The sequence below is a fragment of the Molossus molossus genome, unplaced genomic scaffold (assembly GCF_014108415.1).
Source record: "Molossus molossus isolate mMolMol1 unplaced genomic scaffold, mMolMol1.p scaffold_m16_p_13, whole genome shotgun sequence".
NCBI classification, from domain to species: domain Eukaryota; kingdom Metazoa; phylum Chordata; class Mammalia; order Chiroptera; family Molossidae; genus Molossus; species Molossus molossus.
In genome coordinates this window covers 2,637,892-2,656,633 of record NW_023425348.1, presented here as the reverse complement: position 1 = coordinate 2,656,633, position 18,742 = coordinate 2,637,892, and the positions used below count along the sequence as shown (strand labels likewise).

General features: G+C 38.5%; 1 protein-coding gene across 1 annotated transcript; it reads right to left on the bottom strand.

Moving 5' to 3' along the window:
• Positions 1 to 556: 556 nt before the first annotated feature.
• Positions 557 to 17,667, bottom strand: LOC118627675 (caspase-13-like). Its single transcript, XM_036258115.1, has 9 exons — positions 17,560 to 17,667; positions 13,116 to 13,370; positions 9,357 to 9,454; positions 8,343 to 8,516; positions 6,976 to 7,210; positions 5,959 to 6,102; positions 4,640 to 4,749; positions 2,342 to 2,444; positions 557 to 667 (listed from the first exon to the last, which is right to left on the bottom strand). Exons 1-8 carry the CDS (start codon positions 17,564 to 17,566, stop codon positions 2,346 to 2,348), a joined length of 1,122 nt encoding a protein of 373 aa, XP_036114008.1. The 5' UTR covers positions 17,567 to 17,667; the 3' UTR covers positions 557 to 667; positions 2,342 to 2,345.
• Between the last annotated feature and the right edge of the window lie 1,075 nt (positions 17,668 to 18,742).

Sequence of the window (18,742 nt, the reverse complement as noted above, 5' to 3'; positions counted from 1 at the left end):
TATACTTTTTTATCTTTCTTGTTTTTGTATGTGTTTGTATACAACTAGTGTATGTATATGCAATATAAATATATGTGTTTGTGCATGTGTGTGTTTTTTTTTCAAACTGTGCAATGATGTGTGAAAATCTTGGTTATTGGGTTTTTAATATTATCACACAGTGGTAGAATGAAGTCTCTATAATATGTATTTTTGGATCTTTATGATATGTCTCATATTTCCACATAGACAAACCAAGTAAAGAAATATAAACAGCATCATTCTTCGTAGTGTTTGTTAACTTTTACAATTCAAAATTCAGTTAAACTTTATAATTCAGAACCCTAATAATTTCTGTTTTTCATTGCTTTGGAAAGGCAATGCAGAGCCATGATTAAGAACTCAGATTCCAGAGCAAGTCCTGTTGAGTTCAAATCCTGCTATGTCCACCTACGAACTGTGTGACTTTGGGCTTATGAGTCATGAGCTAGAAAATCCAGTTAGCGTTCTCCACTCACTTTTACTCACCTATCATTTTAATTTAAATTCTCTTCTTTATTATAAAGGACTCAAAGATGCAGTTTATTTGTTTTTATTTTTATTTAAATACAAAAGGTTAAATATGTGTGCCAAACTGGTAAAGTTGCTTCTCAAAGTTGATAGAGGAGGCAGGACTGCCGGTCATTTTCTGAAGAAGAAAAAAACACAAGGTGAAGATAGTAATTCCCAGAAGCCTTCAATCCAGCTATTACCATATTTGCTTATTCATCCTTTTCCATGTGTTTTTGCCACTTCTCTTGGCTTCTAACTGTGACCCTTGTAGAATATTCACAGAAAGTACTCAGGGTGATCTTTGTAACATCTGATTAGATGATCTCACGTCTCTGTTCAAAAGCACTCAAAGGTTTCCTATGTACTCAGGATAAACATTTTAGAACATTTACCCTGTAATCACCAAGGTCCATGTGATAAGGCTTTTCCCCGTTTTCATGAATTTGTCTTTGGCATTTTCCCCACTCTCATTCTCCTCCTGCCCCCTGCCTTTGGCAAACAAGCTGAGCACCTTTCTGCTCAGGGCATCTCTGCTGGCTGGTCCCTGTGCTGGAACAATCTTTCTGCACAGACGCACAAGGCTCAGTGGCCCACTCTGTCTACACTGTGTTCTGATTTCATTATTTTATCACTTCAAGGAAGTCTTTCCTGAATAATCTATCTGTTTTGGTACAACCCCCATCTCTTTTATCCCTTTAATTTTCTTTAGTTTCTTCTTAGCTCTTATCACTCTCCAACATATATTTACCTATGTACTTAGAATCTGTCTCTACTCACTAGAGTGTGAGCTTTCTGAGAGCAAGGACTTTATTTATTTTGTACACTAGTATATCCCAAGATTCAAGAACAGATCTTAGAACATAGTAAGCACTTGATAAATATTAGTCAAATAGTTCAATTCCTAAATGTGGCTCTATTGGACTAATTAGGCAGTAAGAGCTATTCTGATGAAGTAGCTACACAATTATGCAACCAGGGAGTCACAAGCCAGGGGTAGAAGATAGTAGATAAAGATTTCAAGTATTGAGATAAACTTTACTATAAAATATAATTTTAATTATGAGGCTGAGAGGGAACTTGATAATATACTTCTACTACAGTGTGATATAAAGCTGTTATAAATGAGGAAAATAATTATTGGAACTAAACTCGGTGGGACCATTATCAATATATTTATTTTTTAAGATGTGTGTCAACATGGGTGCTTGAAGGGATTTCTGAGCAGTAATTAAGGATCTGAGAGCAGACACAGAGTATTCTGTGATCTACATTGTGAGGACAGTCAGAGAGCCAGAGTCCGCCCCAACACAAAAACTGCAGTCCAAGATCACGTTTATACTGTCTGGTAATGGGAGTTCAATGTCAGCAATGTGACATCTGCCCTCAAGGGATCGATGAACTGCTTCCTTCACAGTCATCTGTTCTGTTGTCTGTTTTTTTTCAGAATCTGAGACAATGTTGGATAATTCATTATCTGTGTGTGTGTGTGTGTGTGTGTGTGTGTGTGTGTGTGAAAGAGAGAGAATAATGGAAGCATGAGTACATTTCTGTTTTATTAATTGTTACCCTGTGTCCTTCATTGTTTATTACTTCTTGTGTTAGCCTGGTTTATCTCCTTGATTGGCTGACTGACTGATTTATTGATTGTGGATCCCGATTCATATAAGTAGAGCAAAAAATAGCATCTAATTATCAAATACATCAACAAGCAACATAAATTTGACCACTCAAGCAATTGGTTGCCATTGGTCATTGGACCTCACCACTAATATTACTTTCCCGTAATATTGCCAAAAGCTCTGATACGTACCTTTTCAGTTGCCAGGAAATAGGTAGAAATATCTTGACAGGGATACTCGTTCAGTGGTGGGCATCTGGGCTCTAACATGTGGTGTTTCAAATGATAGTTGTACCTAGAAACAAAAAGAGCATCTGATGAAACATAACTCTGATTCACTCTCAGAAAACATGTTGTACCATGAGCCAAAAAATTCTGGGAATGAAGGGTATGCCTAGAGCTGATGGGACGAAGCCCATGGATATTCTAACCACCTGTCACTGCTACCCTACCTTTTAGAAGTAATGCCCCATGTCAGAATATATACAGTCTTTATTTCAACACCTCATGCCTAACTCAAAGTCTTTCAAAGTTCATTTCTTCTATTTTCTGTTCCTGATCTACAGATATAAACTGATCTATGAGGGTCAGTTCATAACAATGGGATCTCAAAGATTCTCTATCTTTAACTTCCAAGTCTAACTCCTTAATTCTGTAAGGCACAAATCCAAAATTTTATCCCTCAGACTTGAACACAACAACTTTCACACTCCCACTACCAAGCTGACCTCTGAAGTTTTTTTGCCACTGACAGATAAATGAGATTGTATTGAATCTGTTGATAGTTATTAAGAATAAGAAAGGAGCAAAGGAAGAAGGCCAGACATTATAGGCATACCATTTGGGCAGCTTCACCAGGAAGCTGCAATGTCACACTCCACAGGGAACCACTGGCCCATTCCCTGCAGAGCACTGGGTGGGGGATCCAACAAACAGGAGATGAACATATGTATAATGAGCTGGAGTGACACAGAAAAAGTGCCTGTCATTCAAGCCAGGGGAACAATGGTTTAACTACAGTAGGCCGGGCCTTTGCAGACCCATGAAAATTTGGGAATACCTAGTCCTGCAGATAAAGGAGCTCGCACTCTTGCATGGCCATCTTGGCTCTCTGGTTCCTTTGGCTTTGCTCCTGTCCCTGTTCTCTCCATGGCCCATGGCCATGCGGACCCCACATGCAATGGACTGACGGACTCAAGCAGGGAACACAAGTTCAGTTAGCCTGATGCTGTATTAGACTGTGGAGACATAGAACAGAAATTATGGACACTGGCTTTGATTTTAGCTCTGCTGAAAACAAAATGGGACTTCTTCCTTGGAAGGACAAAGAGAAATGGGACCTTGAAACTGAGGGGCATAATTCCACAGAAATAAAGCTTTCTACAATATCTCATCCTTCTATGAAAGTCTCTGAAAATACCTTTCACAAAATATTGCAGCAACTGTTGAAGATGAGGACCTCTCCCCAACAATAATACTATTTCTAGGCTTATCCTAGAAAGTAAAATATCTCATTCCTATTCATCCAACAGAATTTAGTTTCCTAAATTCCCATTCACAGAGACCCTAACTCATGTTACAATGCAATATTCTTCCATTTATTAAAGGTGTATTTCTCTTTTCTCACAGGAGTGCTGCTGCTCTCTGTAGTTTAAACATAAAAACAACCACACTTTCCCATATTCTTAATACAACACCTTTCTCCCTTAAGAAAATGACCAAAAGGAATATCTGTTCATTTATTCATGAATGTACTTATTAAATGAATAGTATTTTCTAAGTGCCAGCATGTTGAGGTATCGAGCAAATTCTTGCCTTCAAATGAGTGAATGCAGATAAAAATCAAACAAAATATATAACAAACAAGTGGTGGTCAAACTGTGGAGAAAAACAAGTTAGGAGGGATGAGGCCTATCTTAAGTGGGGAAATAAATATCTTTTTTTCTGGACTACTCCACTCAAAAAATGTCTTCTCCTGTGTTTTCCTTCATTTGCCTTTGATCTTTTTTGACCCTCCCGAAGTCTGTAATGACAGATATGTTTGTTGGCCGACTTGTTTAGGATCCATCTCTCCCACAACAATGTAGGCCTCGGCAGCCTATGACACAGTGTCGCTTCTAACCTGTGCCGCCAGGATGGCAACAATCACCAAGTAAAACACCCAATATACATGTATTTAATAAATTAAGCAATACAAATGAATTCAAAATACTTTTTATTCTTTAAATTTTAAGTATTTATAGCCCATAACAAGTAAGCTCACATATTATATTATTTAGTTCTATTTTCATTTTCTGAGGTAGTATATTGACATCTTCCTTTTCTAAATCATATTTTAAACCCCTGGATAACAGAAACCGGGAACTGCTCTACTTTTGTTTGCCTGAAAAAGTCTGTCATTGTCACTTGAAATAAGAATAATAGTAAAGTCTTCCTGAACTAAAAAAAAAATATATATATATGTTGTTAGAAAAGGAAAAAGAAGCTTACCTTTCGAAATACTTCCTCTAGGTGACAATGCCAAGAGTATTTTTGGAAGCATGTGATTAGTTGTGTAATGAAGAGAGAACCCTTAGTTCTGTCTCTCCAGGATACATTATCTGTGAAGATAAGGAGTGTAAGCCTTGGGCTGTGGCCTTAACTATTCTTTTATTATACTTTTGTTGTATATATATATATATATATATATATATAAAGCAGAGCTTGGGCATTAACTTGACATGTTTAGGGGAAACACTTATATCTCTAAATGTTCCACAAAGGTCTAACTATAGGGATAACTCATCAGAATTGCATAATGATCGTATTATATTCTTGGAAATAATTTTGCTACATGCCTCAGGTTTACTCACTTGGCTTTGATAAAAGATTTGAGAGATAACAGAAATTATCCCATTTTACAGAAGAAAGAATAAACACTCAGGGAGTTCCAAGAATTTCTCCAAGCTCATAGAGTAAGCAACAAAACTTGGCCACCTGGCCCCAAGGTTGTTACAGAGTATATATCATACTGCCTTTCACAATATAATAAACATAGCAGATGAACAAATTCAAAGGCAACTTTCAGGGGAGGGATAGGTTTATGGCATTAATTGTGGTGATGGTTTTACAGTTTCATATTCATATGCAAACTCACATTATATACATTAAGTATATACCTTCTTGTATATCAATTTAACCTCCATGAAGTGGTTAAAAAAAAAAAAAAAAAAAAGACTTAACACAAAAATTTGCAAATTAGAAAAAATCAAATTAAGTTTTCTTAAGATACTACCTAAAGGTCAAGAACTAAATACTGATCTCCTATTAGGCCTAATATGTCCCATCGTATCATTTTCTACCTCTTTTAAAGGACATCTGCATCCTGCTGAACCACACAATGCACCACTCTAAATAGCATCACGTGTAAATATGCAGAAAAAGGCTTGAACTTGATTATTTAAGAAAGAACAGCCAGTCCGGGATCCATAAAAATTCTATTCAAAATGTTAAGCAGATTTGATAGAAAATTGAGTCAATTATTTGTTAATAAATGGTGTATGGTAAACAGGGTTTCTTGTATTGGATTGTTTTAATATTTGGTATATATTTGTCAAGTGAAGCACTTAGAATAAAAGTACAATTTTAAAGAATAAAAAAAATATAAAATATTTGTTTCCATAGACTAAATGTGATAAATGTAAATTATTTTGACAGCAATCAAAACGTGTCTCAGACCACTGCTGCAGAGAGCCTATCTTAATGTTCTAGAATCATTCAGAGGTGGCCTCAGGCCCACACACTCTCGTCTGTAACTGAAAGACACCTACGCGGGGTTGAGGAGCAGAAAGCAATGAAGTCCTTCTCCACGTGAGCTTTGTAAACAGCATCGTCCTCCAGGATCTCAGGTGACTGTGAAGAGTTGTCTGCCACGGGTGCTGGAGAGTCACTGACCCACAGTTCCCCGCGATTTGCTGTAGAGACATTAACTTAGTACACACTGTGTACCTCCCTCAGGATGACTGTCACAGTTGCCCGCCTCATTCTTTTTTAATGTTTATTCTCACTAGTTCCACACACAATCACACAAATACACGCACGCACGTGCGCACACACACACGCAGACACGCATTAAACCCTTCCCCCACACACATAACTCGGCCTCTCTCTAGTGTCATTGAAAAATGTGCCATTTAATAGTGACAGCATCTTATCAGTAAATAGGACAATGTTGTAACACTGGAAGACCCATTTGCAAAGAAGAGCATGGGAGTTAAAGTCTTATCTGAGTAATTTCAGAGCCTAGTTACCATTTTTTAGCTAAGTTATTTTTGCTCTTTCTTCCAAACACTGCTGCAACAAGCTAAGAGGCAATTGGAAGTCAGAAGAAAAATTCAAAGGAAATTTTGACAGAATCCTAAGTACCCTCATCTCCCTCCTCATTTCCCCTTCAATAATGCATGCGGAAAAAAGGGTGCCACTATTGCAGAACAGCCCCACTTTAGATGAAATTCTCCGCAAGCCAGAGAATGTCAAAATGTCTGTAAAACATTGTCAAGTAAAGCTGTCATTAAAGTGATTTGACTCCAAAGTTTAAATATTCTTGTTCAACTTCGATTTAGAAATTCTGAAGATCTCCTTCACTACTTACCTTGTTTTTAATCAGATCAATATTTCTTATCTAAAAAACAATTTTTCATAATACCAACCTCGTACCTGGAGTTTCCCGAGAATTCAATTTACTATTTTCACTGAATTTTGCACTAAGATTTTTTCCTCTAAAAACAAAAACATGTCACAAACCTCGGCAAACACATTCCCTTTGGATTTTTCACGTCGGAACTCACCACCTCGGCAGGCCTGGACAATGATGACCTTAGGCTTGTCCTTGAGACTGAGGCAATTTCGGTTGTTGAATATCCGGAAGATGGTGTCATAAGGTAGCACATCTGGCTTCTCATCACTATGCTGAGTCCCACAGATTCCATCCAAGATGCCATGAGACATAAACACTAGGAATGTGCTGTCTGAGGACCTGTGCTCTGGGCGGGCAGCAAATGCCTCCAGCACTGACTCCATGTCCTGAAAAAGACCACAAAGTCTTACTTTAATAGGACCAAGACTGACATTAATCGACCTCCTATTTATCATGAGCAGTACAAGTAACATGTGTCATGTTCCAATCACTGCGCCTTCCTGTCGTGGTTGCTCGATTCTGGCCGTTGCCTTCTCCTTCCCACAGCAGAGCAGGGGCTTCCGTCGGCTCCTGCTGACACTGCCGAACCACCTCTTGTATATTTCACAACTGCTTATTTGAACTTACATACTTTTCTATATAGCTCTGTCTTTTATCTCAGTACTTAATAGGAGCCTTCAAAAACCCTTCTTACTGTGCTTAGAATAAAACTCCTGACATATGTATACGGTCTCTTCCCTCCTCCCTCCCTGTGGGCTCTAGTCACACTGGTCTCTCTGTATTTCCCATGTGCCCGCTTCATATTCAGTTCAGGTCTTTCATCTGCAGTCATCACTCTTGGAATGTATTTTATTCACCTATTTCCAGACTTGTCTTGTTACTGGCAGTCATCTGTCAGCTCCTCTGTCCCTAACAAGGCTCTTCTTGACCATTCCATCAAAACAATTACTCCACACTCACCAATTTGCTCTTATGTTTTCTTTTACTTGTTTCACTTTCTTTTCACTCTTACTGAGAGGCACAAAGACACACCATATCTCTGAAATTTTCTGTTTTGCTTTTAATGTGATTGTCCTTGCTCCCCCCACCAGCAAATCTAAATCAATGCCAGCTTGGAACATCCAGTCTCATTCACAGTCCTACCCCCAGTGCCAAAAATAGGCCCTGGGACAAACCAGGACTCAGTATTTATATGGCGAGTACATGCTTTGAAAACATTCATTACATTAGAATTTTCTGGGAATATTGGGTCTGAATCCTAATCATCTTTGAAACTAAAAATTGTGTGGGTATACGTGCCATCACTTTTTGTCCAGTTTTATGGAATTGAGGACATTTGGAGCTCAAAAAAGACTGATTTCACCTATCTGATCATTTCATTTTATAAACACACACACACACACACACACACACACACACGTGGCCTCAGGTTGAAAGTATTCGGCTAACATTACAAAATTAATTTGTTGGGAGGAGAGGACGTGTGTCAAACACGACCATGTTTGGGGTGGGGCACACCTTGGCTGTGAGCTTCTCTTCCACAGTCACATTGTAGTCCAGGCCCACAAGCAGCTCCGTCATCCTTGTGATGTCAAGCTCAGCTCCCTCCCTGGCCGGAAGGTGATCAAACTCTCTATTGCAAATGATGAGAGCCAGGCGAGTGCGGCCCATTCTGTCCTTTATTGGATAGATCTGCAGGAAATGGACACGCAGTGAGTTTGATTTGCCTAAATATCTTTCAAACCTTCATATACTAGTCACTGTTGCTTTGTTACAGGCTCATAGCGCTGCCCTCTCCCCTCTCCTGTGCCAGAGATCCTGCCTTTTTCTTTGTAATGGAGTGAATGGACACGAGAAGGAAGTGAGAATTGAAAGTGATCGAGGATCGTCAGATTACTTAAAAAAATTACTCTGAAAAAAAAAGAAAAGAAAGAATGTGTTTATTTTCAAGACCCCAGGACTAGACCCAGAACATACTTGCTCAAGAATCTTGAGACTAAAACACTTTCTTCCCTAATGTTCTCTTTTCTCTTCTTGGCCGAAACAAATGTTTCTCGGTATTCCAGGTTCAGATCAAATTTCGTAAAAAACTGCTAAATATAAATACATCCACGATCCTTTGTCTTTGGTAACATCAATATTTCAGTATCGTTTTTAACATATTAATACATAATGTGTTTTCAGGCTTTATTATATTTTCAAAGCTAATTTCCTGTGTAAGCTTTTCATGTGGAATTCAAATAATTATTACTCAGCCACGTTATCTTATACATATTTTGGTTCTAGGACTACGGCTTAACTGTAATAAGTCCCAGATAGGAGAACAAATAAATAAAGTGTGGGATCTATTGTTATCATGGGGCAGAATGGGACCTGCCCTCTGTGTGAGGCTGGGTGATTTCCTCTGGCTCCTAGCATCTCTGGGAAGGATGACCGCTGTCCCACCCACCTCTCTGCACTTAGTGCTTTAAGCAATTGTGCATTTAGTGTTGTTTCTCTTTTTCTGTTTTACAGACAGAACATAGTAAGTACCTCTCCAGCCATTTCTTTCTGTAGTTTCAGAAATTCTTCATGAGGACAAAGCTTGAGGGTATCTGTAGTTTGTGCTGATTCAGCAGGTTCAGCCACTTCTGTAGAAATTGCAAGACACATCACATGAGCTCACATGATATAAATATTAACATCTGTATCTGTGACCCAATTATCACCTAAGAATATTGACAGAGAAGGTGAATCAGGAGGAGGTTTTCAAAGATTTTTTGTGGGAACTATAGCTGTATCTGTCCTCTAGTATGAAGAGGTGTGTTGTGCTGAGAAAGAGGGAGAAACCCTTAGTAGCAGATCCGTCCAAACCTAATAATAGATTGTGATTATTATGAGAAAACACCTTCCTTGGTGACTTGGGTCAAAATTAGCTTTTTAACATTCCACTAAAACAGTTTGAGTTTTGCCATTTTTTACTCTAGAGTACTCCCTCATCGAAGTGGACTTCTTGTCAGTGAGCAAGAGAATACTGAGTACACATATATCAGAGTGCTATTCGTTAGAAATATAATCAAGTCACATGTGCAATTAAATTTTTTCTGATGTCCACATTAAAAAAGGAAAAAGAAACAGGTGACATTCATTTAAATAATGTTTCATTTAACATAATATATTCAAACTATTATCATTTCAACATGCTTACTAGCCACAATTCAAGCCTCAGTAGTCACAATGTGGCTGGCAGCTATCAAATTGAATGCTGTAACATCCAAGTCTGCTCCTAACTCACACTGAACATAGCCATACACACACTAGACACCTAATGGACTCCTGGGTCCTGTACCATCCAGGTAGCATTTTTTCAGCAACCTCAGCCTGAAGTCTCAAGTTACCCAGAGGAGATGGGCTTCTGCAAGTCCTCGCCAAGTTGTTCAGTCTGCCGTCTCACGGAGAAATGCTGTCTCGCAACCAGAGGGCTAATTCCAGGGTCAGAGGGACAGTATTTTGCTCAGAGAGGTTAACATACACTGGATGTCCTTGCCTCCAAAGTGCTGATCAACCAGCACTAAATTTTCAACCCATGTTTTGAAATGTGAAGTAATAACTCCTCCCTGTTGGAGGCTTTGTTTCTGACTCACCCTTACCCAGTCCTCATAGAAACATAATCTTATCCAGCACAGCTTGACCTCACGTGACAGATGTTGCAAGAGACTCGGAAAGTCCAGAGCCTTCTGCTGTATGAGGAAGGAAGAAAACTTCACAAACAATAGGAAGAAACGTTTACCAAGATCTAATTGACAAGGTTTTTGTCCATGATAGTAGTAATAAACCTTGTTTAGTTACATGAACCACACAGGGCAATCTCTCATTTTGTTTTGTTTAAAGGAAATAAGCAATATTATCCTGTATAAAATGTTTCAGTTTTTATACTTTATATATTTTTTCTAATTTACTCATTTATTTTCATTAGTTTTTTTCCATAATATTTTTTTTGACAAATGTCTTTCTAATACATAGGCTAACAACATAAGGCCTGGAGGTGCAGAAAATGATAGGTCTTTAAGAAAACCAAACTTTCTGAACACTTTTTTTTTGTATAGATTGAACAGGGACTTTTTCTTCCTTTTTATTCCAGAAGTTTCTGGCAATATAAAGACACCCAGGGTCCTGGGATCTTCCCTCGTTAGAGAGTCTGTGTCTCATCAAAACCTCCTGTTTCCAGTTTATTTACAAGCTTGGTGAACTCTCTGACTTAAGAAACATCATCTCCTAATGACCATTACATGTCTATAGATAGATATAGTATTTGCAGTAAAATTGAGAATTAATATTTTCATAATACAATTAGCATGAAAACAAATATTTCGTTACAGCATAATAGATATTTAGTGAAGCCTGCTGCCCAGGAGTTTCTAGCAGCCTGGCAATGCAGCTGAAAGAAATGAGAGAATTAGGAGTTTACATAAAACTTTTAATAACTCACTCTTATCTGTTGTCTAATGAAATATTCAGGAAGCCCCTTCAACTGGTACAAAAAGGAAGGGACTGGTACCAGGTGTGACAAAGCCATCTCCTTAGGTGAGTAGGAATTTGAGTACTGATCTCTCTGACTAAATAACAGTGCTTGGCACATGGTATGCATATATATAAGTTTTTTAAATAAACAAATAGTTTGTATTCTTTCTATCCTCCACACCATTGCCTTCAATATTATGCTAGGGACCCTCAGAATTGTATCCATGTCCAAAAGGCCTGGGCAGGACCTTTGCTTGTCCTCATAGCCCAACTTGCTCAGCTTCCTGGCTTGCTGGGCCAGTGCACCTTAGATCTCCCTGGAGTGTCCTTGTGCAGACAGAGCCCAGGGGTCCAGCGCACACATCATGACAGGGTCTATACCTGCCTCCTGTGTGCCACTGTCTCTGCTGGTACAGTAGTGTATCTCAGTTCGGTTTAATGCTCATTGTGATTCCTGAGGTTGCTAAAAGTATTTTACAGCACCCATTACTTCAAATCTGACTCCCATTTGCAAATCTTTTATTTTTGGAAAAACTAAACAAAAGCAATTGTTCCCATCTCATCCCAGATTCAATAGGAAATTATAAACCCACGCAGGGATTAGTTTAAATGTTAATAAGAACACAGCTTAGACCCTGACCAAGGACATCCATCAGACAAGCGTGTTCTTCCTGCTGGTGGGACTGTCCCTCCCAACTAGAGAAGGGCTTCTTAAAAAACTTTATGTGTCATAGAGATGACTCCATAATGTCTGTAGCCTTTTGTGTATTATTTTTTATTATTATTGGTAATCTCTAGTATGCAGGGTTGGTATTTCAGCTTAAACTCTGCAGCAGATAGGGTTTGCCATGGGTGATTTTGGGCCTGAGAACGTTTAGGCTCTAGTAATATTCACAATTCAATCTAGTTCAAAAGTTTTGAAAGATTTTAATATATTAGAAACATTGTAGGTATTCTACTGATCATATTGTATAACTTACAGAAGTGAGTAAGCACTGGAAAGTTCTAAATATTACAAACCAAATAATACTCAAGGTAACTAATATTACTGTACCAGATGAGACAACCCCCCCGCCCTTGGGTGGGTAGCAATACTTCCTGCATGCATGCTCTCTGTTTGTCTAGGCACTCATATTCATTATGTGCCTGATTTGCGCCTGGCACTCTGCTACTCATTAGCAAAGGAAACAGTTGCACTCTGGATTGAGGTAATCGGTGGATCATAGTTCTAATGGCATAGAAGTGGAAGAGATGTGATCAGGGGAATCAAGTGTGTAATTTCAGATGCCGTAGCTGTGCGAGTCCAGGGGAATGTCTGAGTGGAAATGTTGAACGTGCACTTAGAGCAACCTACATCTGGAGCTCAGGGAAGAGCCAGACGAGAGCTGAACCATGGGAGCGGTCAGCAGAGGCCTCCCATTGTGTTCTCAGCTTACAGACCCTGGGAGGTTACTAAAATTGTCCTCATTTCACAGATGCTGAGACTGATGCTTAAGGAGGTTCAGAAACCTGAAGGAAGTCACGTGTGCAGTATCCAAAGTGACAGAACCAGGGTTGGGATCAGTATCCCTAGTTACAAAGTGTACAATGAGCCACCTCAACACAAAGACCCACCTTCTTAGCGGGTTGGAAACTTAATCCTCTCTCACAAAGGACAAGGTTGCCCCTAAAATGACAGTGATGAGGTTAGTAAAAATAATATTTTCATCACTTAAAGACACTAGAGGAGCATTGGAGCTAAATAGATTCTGGGGAATTTGAGATACTTGTTGTGAGTCATTCCATTCTTACCTTCTGTGGGGGTGGAGTTCTTGTCCGTGTTAAGGAAGGTTTGGACCAGGACTTGACCGGCTATGTGGCGTTTCTGCCGGACAGCATCCACCAGCACCCAGGCTTTGTCTCCAGGTTTGGCGTCATTAAATTTTTTTTTTTCACTTTCCTCCAACTTCAGAACATCTCTTTTCACCAAATTATCCAAAAGTCCACCTAAGACTTCTTTACCAATAGATTCCAAAGCCTTAAGTGGGTTTTTGTCGCGTTCACCTTCTGTCAGAAATACAAAGAGTCCTTCATCTGTGGGCACAACTTAAAGAGTTTTGCCCTGTATTTAGAGAGCTCCCTGTGGTGTGAATACTTTTGAAATACCTCCTGACTAGTTCACCATTTCCCCAATAAGTACATACCTCTTTCATTATACCTGTGGAATTCCCTCAGCACCTCAAATATATACTAGGCTTTGTTTAATAATTCATTGCCACTTAAGATGTTTTGATAGTTTCTCATATCCTTTCGGTGACATTGAACTTAATGTCATCCACTCTTCTTATATGCCTCTTTCCATTTTTCTCCATCTCATAGTGATGATGATGATGATCCACCTGACATGTGTGCTCCAAGGGAAGTCCATGCTTTTGTGTATACTGTAAATCCTTCCCTCTAGACCATAGGATCTATTCTCTCATCTGAATTTAGTTTCCTTGGAGAAAGCACTATGCTTTTGAATCCACATTTTGTGTCCGCATCTCTTACCCACATTTCTGTGCTTAAAATCTTAAAAGTACGTGTAGGCTTCCTGAGTATATGAATGAATGAATGAATGAATGAATGAATGAATGAATACATCCAGGTTCCTAATACTTTAAAATCTTGTCTCAGTTAAAACTCAGAGTTGAAATAATCTGATGACTAATTTTTCAATATGGTAGACTAATTTGATACCAGGTCAATTTATTACTGTCTGAGATCATTTGAATTTTTATAGAGGAATACAGAAGTCAAAGTAATAACTTTTAAAAATACTGCAGGTATGATTTGGACATGTTTATATTGGAAGGCAGGATAGCACATCAATTCTCTGTTAATTCTAAGAGAACTATCAATCCATCTAGATGTAAGGATAGCCTTGACACAAAATGACACTTTCTAAAGAAAATGTGCCAGGAATTTGAACAAGAACTTGTGCCCAAAAACACCAGCCTCATTTTCCATGTTATCTTAAAGTATTCTTTCAATAAGTATTTATTTGGCAATGATTATGAGAAAGAAATATGAAAATTACAAAACATAAATTAAAAAGTACCTAATGGCAATTAACTTAATAACAGCTAACATTGCTTGCCCACTTATATTGATTGAAAAAGAAATACATATGAAGCAATTTAAATTATCATTATTATTGTTTTTTATGAGTCTCTGTGTTAAATACAAATATCAATATACCATACCCTCACAATAATTTAATGAAATATCCATTATATTTCCTATTTTATAGATCATTTGCCCCAAATCACACAACTTAGGATTCATATTCTGTTCTTACACACAGCTTCAGCAATAATAGTTATATTTATAGAGTCCCCACTGGTAACAAGTTCTATACATAAATCTTCTCACTTAAACTTTACTAAAACTCCATCTAACCTGTATATTAGTAATTTCATTATATTAAAAAACAAACAGACACAGAGAAGTTAGTTAAGTAATTGACCCACGGTGTGTATAGGAAGTGGGGAGAAGGGATTAAAACTCAGGGGTTCAGAGCCCCCACTCTTGTTTTTTATTCTAACAACTCTTTCTTTTCTGTAATTTGAAAATATACTTTAAAATTTTAAATTGATTTTAGAGAGAGAGAAAGGGAGAGGGAGAAGGAGAGATAGAAACATCGATGAGAGAGAACATCAATTGGCCACAGCCTGCATGCCCCCACTGGGAATTTGGCCCACAACCTGGGCATGTGCCCTGACCAGGAATTGAACCAGTGACCTCCTGGTGCATGAGTCAACACTCAACCAGTGAGCTACACCAGCCAGGCCAGAGCCCCCCACTCTTAAATCATCAAAATACATTACATGATACTTGCTGAAGAGTTAGTTAGAATAATGCTGTCCAGCCAGTGTGGCTCAACGGTTGAGCATCGACCTATGCACCAAGAGGTCGCTGGTTCAATTCCTGGTCAGGGCACATGCCCAGGCTGTGGGTCCAATCCCTGGTGAGTGGCATGTAGGAGGTGGCCAATAGATGTTTTCTCTCATTGATTTTCTATCTTTCTCCCTCTCCCTTCCTTTCTCTAACATCAATAAAGAAAAAATTAATAAACAAATAAAAGTTGTTTGATCTATTCATTTTTTATTCACCTGCTTTGTTCTCTATACAAGTAAATGCTATATAAACACCAAGTACATCAAACCAGCAAAACATGGTAATAATGAATCTTTTCTGCTTTCTAAGTAACTTATTTTTCATCTCAAATTATGTTGATTTTATCTGCCAGATATTTGCAGAATCTGACTACTTCTCTCATTTCTAATTGCACATTATTCCATTTCAGGCTAACATTCTTCCTTTTCTAGTTACTTTAAGAACCTTATAAATATACTTTCGACTCCTTCTAATCTATTATTTACAACAAAGCAATTAGTGTTCTAAAATCTAGATTTGATAATAAAACCTCTGAGCTTAATCTAATTCAGGTCTTCTCGTGCATTTCTCCTCTTCCACTTACCCACCTTGTTCGTTACATTCAGTTTCTAGAAAGCCCTTACTTAGGAATCTCTATGTGGGCAGTCTCCCACCCCCACATTTTTCCTGTTCCCTCACTGTTCCATTTATCCTTTAAATCTCAGATGGGAGGCCCTTCCTTCAGGAAATCCCACCTGATGATCTCCGACAAGACAGTGTCAGAGGTCTGTGCTACCAGACACCTTGTGTCTCACTAGGCTAGCACCTTTTTCCTTTCCGTTGTTAATTATTTACTAATGGCTAACTAAACTATCAAACTTGGTTGTTTAAATTTATTGGGCCATTTTACTTGTTTTCATCTCTTGTTTTTTAGTTTTCATATCTGTTATGTGATGATGCCCTGATTCCAATCCAATGGTCAGTGAGGCCATCCTGCCTGGTCAAAGGGGCGGCCTCAAGTGTGACTTCCACCTGCTACTTTCCCACCAAAAGCCATATGAGTGTCATGAAGAAGACAGAAAACAAACAAACAACCAATTCTTGTATTTTAGAAGCTTGAGTTAATGTCACGAGATGAGTCATAAATCCTGGAGAGAATTATACTACAGAGAGAATCAAAGAAATAAAAAATATATAAGAACAAGGAAGTATGAGTAGAGTAAATTCAGTAAATATACTTTTTCTGTAAAGCTGAATTAATATTTTAGAGGGATTAATGCATAAATCTATTTTGAAAGATAGGAAAACCTATCTGAAAAGTTTAGACATTTCTAAAGAGGCAGTAGGGAGCCACTGTAGTTCCTGAGTAACAAAATTACATGTATATTTACCTAGAATGTGAGAACATTTTTTCTAATGATTCTCATCCATAAACAAACCTGTGCCAGGCCAGCTACATAAGAATTATCTGCAGATCTTTATAAGGTTAGAAACGCTTACAGCCTATTTAAAATAGAGAAATTCAGGGTCAGAATAACCTGAATAGTCTAAATTTTAAAGAATGACTACAGATTATTCAGATTTGGTATAAAGTTTAGAAGCTGCTGATCTAGTTGACTTTTCTCCCTTTCAAATGAGGAAAATGAAAGTACAAAAAGGATGTGACATGTTTGGCTACTCGCTACATAAACAGCTAATGATTCCTCCTCATGTTTCTTCAGCTCCTGTGTATAAAAACAAGGACCTGAAAGTTGTGTGCAGAGTGGATTGGAGGGTTAAAATCTGGAGAGAGAGACCAGTTTAAAACCTATGATAGGAATCTAGGAAAAACTGCCGTAGAGTCCTTAGCACCAGGACTGGAGAGAAAGGGGGAAAAGGAGTCCCCTTAGAAAACCAAGTATGTAACTCAATGTAGGGGATGGCAAAACGGGTGGGAATTCAAAGGTTCACTTATGAGATTCTGGGAGTAGTGTTCATCCCCCAGATGACTCATTAGGAATCAACAGGAAGTGAGGAGATTTTGGAAGGCGTTTGGAATCTTCAAGGGTTTTCTCACGCAAACACCTAATTCTATTTGTCTTCGCCCTCCCCTTTACCATCATGAGCTGAAAGAAACTTTTCCTGGGTCTAAGCTGCCTGGAAACTGTACTTTCCTTCAGCCTCTCTAAGGCAATGTCCCCCAGACGATTAAGGTACAAAGAGCTAATAAGGGGAAGAATTCAGCTTGCAAACACGGGCTCTCCTTTTCCTTTATGACTTCTGATCGTCACAGAGCAATAAATCAAGTGCTTTCTAAGGTCCAGATCCCTGACCCTCACCAGATAAAGCCCCTACTCACCAGCCATAAGGGGCAAAGCCTCAGTTCCTTCTTGCGCCTGTAAAGTGAACCACAGACTTGAAAATGAAACTTTCTGGGCATTTCCTCAATGCTGGGGGCGGGGACATATCATGCATTGGGCAACTTCTGAGTTCACAGCTGCCCAGAAGTCCCTTGGAAAGAAAAGTTACTTTCTTTTAGAAGAAAAAAAGTGTAAATGGTGATGCATTTTCCTGTGAGCTGGCACTTTTTTCTCCTTTTTCTTCTCTCACTTCAGTGTCCCCACACCACCTCCTCTCTGTTCTTTTCCGGATCTCTCAGTATTTCTCCTCTGCTGGCCTGACAATCACGAACATGTTAAAACTAACAGGTGTCCTTTCATTTCCAGGTGAGAATTATTCAAAATAGTTTCTGTTTTCTCTGTCATCTGTGCTGGTATCATCCCTTCCTTGTCTCCCTGTCACTTTGAATTTTTATGGATAATTACACACTCTTCATGCCTTCCTCTGACTGCCTAAGTCTGCCTTTACCTTTAGTGTGTACTGAGGCTGGCTTCTCACTACCCTTTCTTGATACTCTGAATGAGCAGTGATAGTAGAGGCCATCTCAGGCTGTAGTAGAACAAATGCTTGGTCGTACAAAAGAGATGTGTATAGAAGAACAGTTAATGAGAAAAACAAAGACTGTGATATTCAACTTTGAAGATCTTCAAAGGTCAGAATTCACCTCCACTCCTACTGGGTTAGGATGAGACAAGGCTCATAATTGCAAGTGAAAGGGTAGTCTGCTAGTCCTTCCTAAGTCTAACATTTCCAAATGGAGGATTTCACCCCAAACTCATTACCACTGCATCACATGACGACATTACTTTGTAAACAACACATCCTAGCACTTATTTATAGGGTGTCATGTATTGTCAGCTAATTGTTTTGTGTTTATTGACTACCTTGTCTTCTTAATAAGACTATGAACTAGTTGCCTGCAGTTGAATCAAAATTACTTTGCGTTCCTAAAATACCTTAAGAAAGGATAGAAATATGTAATTTTTTGGCAAGGACTTGGTAATGGTGAACTCTAGATTTCTGGATACATCACCTATCACACTCTGCATCTCTCCTGCCGAGCTCCAGATTCTTTGAAGTCAGGTAGCTACTGTGATTTTCATTTATATCTTTAAAAATAAAAGCCCAGATAAAATTGTTTT